Source organism: Kryptolebias marmoratus, linkage group LG9 (genome assembly GCF_001649575.2).
Source record: "Kryptolebias marmoratus isolate JLee-2015 linkage group LG9, ASM164957v2, whole genome shotgun sequence".
Lineage (NCBI taxonomy): Eukaryota > Metazoa > Chordata > Actinopteri > Cyprinodontiformes > Rivulidae > Kryptolebias > Kryptolebias marmoratus.
In genome coordinates this window covers 12,807,777-12,814,778 of record NC_051438.1, presented here as the reverse complement: position 1 = coordinate 12,814,778, position 7,002 = coordinate 12,807,777, and the positions used below count along the sequence as shown (strand labels likewise).

The 7,002-nt window shown below is 42.4% G+C and overlaps 1 protein-coding gene across 7 annotated transcripts in view; it reads right to left on the bottom strand.

The window, feature by feature from the left end:
- Nucleotides 1-7,002, bottom strand: part of ankhd1 (ankyrin repeat and KH domain containing 1) — a 31,384-nt gene that overhangs the window by 15,137 nt on the left and 9,245 nt on the right. For 2 of the 7 annotated variants that reach the window (XM_017426647.3, XM_017426648.3), the window contains exons 3-6: nt 928-1,084; nt 644-806; nt 413-560; nt 105-338 (exon numbers count right to left, since the gene is read on the bottom strand). In XM_017426647.3, the coding sequence (XP_017282136.1) occupies nt 105-338; nt 413-560; nt 644-806; nt 928-1,084 (702 nt within the window). The remainder of the gene's footprint in view (nt 1-104; nt 339-412; nt 561-643; nt 807-927; nt 1,085-7,002) is intronic. The other 5 variants (XM_017426649.3, XM_017426650.3, XM_037977233.1 and 2 more) reach the window with 3 other exon arrangements.

The following is a 7,002-nucleotide window of genomic DNA, read 5'->3' as shown; positions in this document are numbered from 1 at the left end:
GTGTGTGTGTGGGGGGGTGGGGGGTGTGACTCCCAATAGTTACAAGAGCTATGAAAAGATGATTTCTGCATCATAAACAGATTGCGTCATGTTTGAGTTCTGACCTTTATAGCAGGCGAGTGTGAGCGCGCTCTCCTTGAACTCGTTGGAGTGTGTGTTGATGCCGGCGCCGTACTCCAGGAGTACCCTGGCCACCTCTACGTGGCCGGCACTGGCCGCCTCCATGAGAGGGGTGTGTCCGTTTTCGTTGTGGTCCTCAATGTTTGCACCCTCTTTTAGCAGCACCTTTACCACGTCCACGAAGCCACCGGCGCACGCGTACGTCAGAGCCGTGTTACCTGGAGACAGCGGCGGGGGTTATCCTGACAGGAAAATGGAAAACAAGTCGGAAAATAAATGAGAATAATTTTACCTGTGGAGGACTGTGCGTTGACATCTGCCCCGTGGACAAGAAGCAGCTTGACAATGTCCACGTAACCTCCGCTGGCAGCAGCCATGAGTGGCGTTATGTCCCCCTTGATGCCCCGGTCTTCTACGTTGGCATGCATAGCCAACAAAACCTACGAATGAAAGGTGACGTTGTAATATAAAAAAACAGAAAATCGAGACAAAGGTTACACGTGGCGCTCCAGCGCTTCCATACCTGTGCAAGTTCATAGTAGCCAGCCGAGCAGGCGAGGCACAGCAGGCTCTCCCCCTCCTCTGTGTGTTCGTTGACGCTCCGCCCCTCGTCCAGCAGTTTGCGCACAGCGTTGACGTCCCCGTCTGAACACGCTTCCGCTAAACTACGGCTGAAAATAACCAAACTGCTACAATTACTGCCACTGTGGCAGGCGAGCACACATGCGCCTCACAATCAAGGCAAACGCCCAAAACCATGAAAACAATGATCGGACAACGCGAGGGAGGGAGGGAGGGGGTACATACTTGTCGGCTTGGCCGGCGTTGAGTGTGTTTTCGGCCCTCATTCGGGTCAGGGCGGCCGCCGCCTCGTCCAGGGCGCAACTCACCGACGACGTCAGTCGGCGTAGCACTTCAGGGTCTGCAAAAGCTTTACCATCGGCAGTGGACAGTTTACCGATGCCTGCCGAACACCCGAGAGGGCAGAGGTGCATAGGGCAGTGCAAACCACAGGAGGGGGAGGGGAGGGAGCAGAACCACACCAGACCAGATGAGGAAGCAAGTCCAGTCCAGCCAAGCCAATCCAATCCAAGGTTAGTAGCAGCATAAAAAAAAAACGAGAGGGGAGGGGGGGATCCCACACACACAGAAAACACACAAGCATTTGTTAATTTGGCGTAACATATCCTGTCACTACTTTCAATGCAGCATCTATGATTCTTATTGTTTCCAAAATACGAACAATGTTCAGTAGGCAGCTGAATGTAAACGTAAGCTTTTAAAAACAACAAAACAAAAATCGGCGTCAAAAACTACAAGGAACGCAGTGAAGGAAGGAGGCGACTTAGCAAACTCGTTGACAAAGGTTCAAGGCCGTTAACGATACAAAAGGAAAATGTCTCAACTTGTATGAATTATAGATGGATAAGAGAAGCAGGCTGAGAGGTACTGTGGAGGGGGAAACACTGGAGACAGTGGTCAGGAGTGAAAAACAACTATAAAGAAAGCAAAATACCAAGAGAGAAATATGTGTTTGTGACCGTGTTCGTTTTTTTTTTTTTTTTTAAAGGAGAAAAATCCAAAGAGGGAGGATAGGAAGCAAGAATGTTCAATCTGATCATCATAACATAAGGACATTTTTCTTTTCAAACCAACAAGCTTCTGAGGTTTTCTATGTGCAAGTGTTTTACAGGCTTGTGTAAAATAAAACAAAGTTTTTAACTTCTCAGTCTGAGCTTTAACGTGTTCACTTTGCAGGCAGATGTGAGCCTTCACTCCTTGAGGACCGATGCTTTCACTACCTGGACCGCGTCTTTAGGCTAAACTTAGACCTGGAACCCAGGATTTCACAACTTTTCCAGGAAAAAAAAAGAAAAAAAAAAGGTTGGGGAGTTTGATAAGCGTAATGTTGCTATCGACTCCGAAAACGCAGCTCAGATCGGTTCGGCACATAAATTAGGATTTAAAGAAACCACCTGAGCGCGAGTCTCAGCAAAGGACGAGGGCGGGGACAGATGTTGGGAGTGTGAATGTCCTTTTCATTGTGTGTTTACCCATAAGCAGCTGCTCCTGCTTCCCTCCACCCCAAACTGTCGTGTTTACACAAACAACACGATTTTCTTTCTGGCCGTGCTAAAATAAAATATGCCAGGTCAGGTGGACGTACCCAAGTGCAAAAGCTCTGAGAGACACTCACACACATAAAACTAATTGTGTCATTTCCAATCAAGTTGACAGCTTGATCATGTCGGTGGTGATCTATTTAGGATTTAGTAATGTTACTGTAAGCCTTGGCTGATCAGTAAGTTAGTTTAACAATAATATATAACCGTGCATTTAGGAATTTTAGTCTACAAAGTGTTTAAATGAAACAAACTGGACAGTCAGAGCCACGGGACTTTAAAATACCACAAAATTATATCTGCTTTAGATTCAGCTGTCTGAAAATGTTCATTTTTTTTCTGGTTGAGTTGCTGTTTTTGTCTCCTTGTAGCCGTTTGTATTGGAGACAATCACACGAAACCAAAACACTCCAGTTCGTTTCGCTTTAGCCTATTGTCCATTTTGTAAATGCTTGAATATTTAGGAAAGAGTGACATTTTCTTTTTCATAATATGTTAACATCGACTGTGTTTCTTTTATGCCCTCTGGCCAATGAAAGGCTAGAGGCAGCCCTGTAATGTAAATAACTGAAGGCTGACGCGACAAAACTTGTGAAAAAACATTAAACTTATAGATGAAGTTACACAAGGCAAAAACTTGCATCTTATATTTGTGTCTTAGTCATAAAGGGTTAAAAATGAAGACGATGGTGGAGCGGAAGCCTATCTACTGGTGTAAAGTTCAACCTGATGCTCATTTACACACAAACACATGCATATTTATTCCCTTCATAAAAACAAAACATACGTTTGTGCCGTAACTTAAACAGAACTCATCTTAGTCTTCAGAAATGATCTGTATCTGAACAAACTATGGGGAATAAATGGCATTATTTGGCCTAAATCTAGAGTATATATGCACTTAAACTTCTGTTTTATTAGATACAATAAAAAAATGGAGGTCACACTGTCCAAAAACAACAGCATATAAACAAACTTGCACAGTTTAAATCAGTCCAACAGAGCCTGCCATGATGTTATCATGGCTGTAGTAATAAATTCAAAAGTCTTTTTTAAAAAAATCATGTCAGAAAAATCTAGTTTTATTACAGATTTAATCTCTGTGCGTGTGATTATAATATTCTGAGCTTTTTCTAGTGCCCAATCCGACCTCATGTGAGAAGAAAAATGGTAAAACACTAATATCTATTTATAGCACTTATATTTATTATTTTGTCCAATTTAATCATCTTCTTTGCTTTACGTTTTAAACAGAGCTATCCGTTTACTGCTGTCGTCAACCTGTCCTAGTCTACGACCCCCATTTTTTTTTTAGTTTTCTTGCTTCAGATTACATCTTTATTAACTAGAGAAAGAAAGAATGGGAGTAAATAGTCAAGGTCACCCCGGCGTGGCCAGTGGTAAGAGAAGCCCTCATTAATAATCCACGCGTGACGTGACTTACAGCTTGCATTTGTTGTAATTAAGTCTGCGGGGCATTGTTAATCATTCAGAAAAACGTGTGATAAATCCAACACGGGAACTTAATTAAATACACATCGGATTGCTTTATTTGTTTTTCCATCCTCCCCCCCAAAAAATGGGTGTCGTTGTTAAGATTTTGTTTTAACCCGATTATCAATATTTGATTTACAGCTGCCAACCAATTTATCCCAGTTAAAATTAGAAGAAATATATGACAGATAAGCTCAAAACTAACACTATTTTTTTAGCAAACGTCACAGCTCCTTTTGAAAAGGTGTGTTTTGTAAAAATGCACTTTTAAAAGTTCAAAAACAAAAAGAAAACAATCTGCTGAAAGCGAAGCAACAGCTATGACGTTAAGTGAAATCCATTTATGTTCAGTGTGGAGTTGCTTTAACATCTGCTAAATTTGGCATCCTAACCAGCAAGCTGCAGCACATACCCTTGAGTAAAAATAATAGTGTCATGAGATAAGTTAACGTAGCATCAGGACTGATCGCAGGTCAATATGACACGAACAGAAGCCTTTCCCAGAAACTGCATTCTTCTTGGATTGAGTTTGTAATTCATTAAATCAGCTCAGTTATCTCGATAAACAGGTGCTAATGAAATGAAATACTAGTTGTTTCCAGATCAAACCATCTTAAAGGCTATCACAAGGTTCTAAGACTGTCTGGAGTGATTACAGGAAGTAAATTATTTGTTTGTTTTGTTTTGCGTTTCGTAGCGCCGGAAGAAAATTGATTGCCTCACAGTTGGCTGATGGTCAGTGCTGCCACGTCACTTATGGACACTACGTTCACCAAAAACAGGCTGAGGCCGAGAGAAAAGCACGTTGTAGCTGACAGAGCAGACGCGCAAGTCTTTTTAGCCTGAACGCGTCGTTTCTTCTCGAAAAGACCAACTAGACAGAAAACTGGGTACAATACTCTATGGAAGAAAGTTATCGGTAAAAGTCCAGAACATACATTTTGCACAGATATTTATAGTCTTTAAAATAGCTACAACTGTGATCAGTCACAGAATCAGGAACACGAGCTGGGTTTGGAAGAGCAGAGAAGGTTCCTACAGTCTGAAAACCCCTAAACCGCTTTCATTACGCTTCTAAGCCAGGTCTGAGATACCTTTTTACTGCCTCGTTCAGATTTTTCTAACAACCGAGGCAGCACAGAGGGGAACTAAAGTCAGCTTGCCGCCGTTACGCCTCTGAACCATCGAGAGTGGTAGTCACAGAGCTGAGTTTGAAAGAAGAAGTGACCAACGGCGCTGCTGTCACGTTCTGGTTCAGCGAGTAAGCACATCTTGCCGTGGGGAAGTGATCGGCTCGTTTGGTGCGTTTGTGAACAGAGACAGTTTAAAGAAGGGCTTGGTTTTGTGGCGATAATCATAGAGCCGTTTTGAGAAAAGACCCGATGGCTGACGCTCTAGATAACTGACCAATAAAAAGCAGAACTACCAATAAACAAGAGACTATGGTTTGTTTTAGCTTTAGCGCTGACTGTCGACCTCGCCCTCTGTGCATGATGCCTCCTTACGCTGACCACGGCTGACAGGTGGCACACATGACTGAAAGATTACCCCAAAGCCACAACAAGGACAAATAGTTGAATTTATGCAGAAGATCGTCACGCGGGCCGATTGTTAAACCTGGCCTAACAACTTACTGAATCAAACTTTGACAAATTGCACCCTCAATCACCCTTTGAATGAAAGATTGACACAACCTCACTACAGTCTCCAAATGATGAAAATGTAAACAACCAAAAGTAAGAAACAGAAAAGTTGTGTTTAATTTCATTTGACTGTGTTGTTAAGGGTAAAAAACTAAACAATGACACAACCATAACTCCAGAGGTTTAGGATCTATGAGTCAGCCTCAATTTAGAAGTCTTTGCATCCACATCAGAATAAAACTCTGGAAACATTTGCTCTTTTCATCCAGTCTCCCGTTTTTAGGTGTGTCACGTCCTGACAGGCAACTAAAATAACTAAAAGTCATCACACAAACCCATTCAGTGGCTGCTGCTTTACAATACAGCGCCGTCTTAAATCGAGGCTGTCCAAATCTGTGCCACGACCACTACATCCTCTTGTGTTTGCTGCCACAAATGATCAAAACCAGCACATTAAGGCGTCGTTATTGCAACCGCTACTGAAAAAATTAGAAGGGGATCTTAAAAAATAAAAGAAAACGGATTATATAAGTTACACCCCCCCTCTCTCTCATGGCAGGACTAGCCCCAGGTGAAAGGGGACTAGGGTGAGATTAGCCATTAGCTGTTAAACACAAGCCGTGTGCACGCGGTGCGTTACAGCGTTAATCTGCACGGTAATGTTCACAGGTCCGAATGAGGCCAGGACGCCGGGCCCGACTGGATTAATGTATACAGGCCTTCTTAAACTGAGATTACAAGTTCTAATTAAACTAAATGACCCGAAATCACTGAAAAAACACGTTCTGATGTGCTGCAAACGAAATCAGATGTTTTTTGTTTATCATTCAAAGGAAACTTGGAGTAAAAAAAATTTTAAAAAGAAGTTTTTAGTCGTTTGACTCTTTTGTAAACCAACCTCAAGTCACACAAGGAGGAAGTCTAAACTCTCTTGCTCGTTCTTATCAGAAGTTATGTGTTCCAAGTCAGAGATAAAAAGCTAATAATGTTTTACCCACATTTTGTTTTACATCTATAAAAGAGAATCCGGCTTCTTTAAAATGTTCCTGCCATTCTCCAAACTCTGCTAGTTTCCTTTCGTTGACATCAAAGAATAAACATGCAATACTGAATAAAAGAAGCAGCCATTTTTAGGGTTCCAAGCCCGCGGAAGCAAGCGGGCAGCCAATGCAAGGCATGGCCGTTCGCCTGCTCCCAGCGGAGCAGGGAACCCTATTGTTTTTGTAAGGATTTTTCAAAATTTGTTATTATTATTCTTCTCCGGTAAAACGCGTTGGCCAGAAAAACGAGAAACAGCTGGAGAAAAGCCAACCAGGCAGCCTGATAGAAAACGCCTACCGCTACTCAGACAAAAAAAATCATATCGTCCCATACCTAGGGGGCGCTAAAACAAAGGACAATGCGTTTTTGCAAATAACTCCTAAACCGTAAGTCCTACACTCCAAATCTTGATGGCACCTGAAACTATGGATAATTCTGCATCTTTTTTACATTGGCCACGCCCACTTCCGCCTAACTAGATTTTTTGCTATAGCGCGATAAAGGCAAAACCTACTTTCGAGTACTACTAACACATTAAAAGTTGGATCAACGTGGCATTTGGTACATACCATCTATAGACT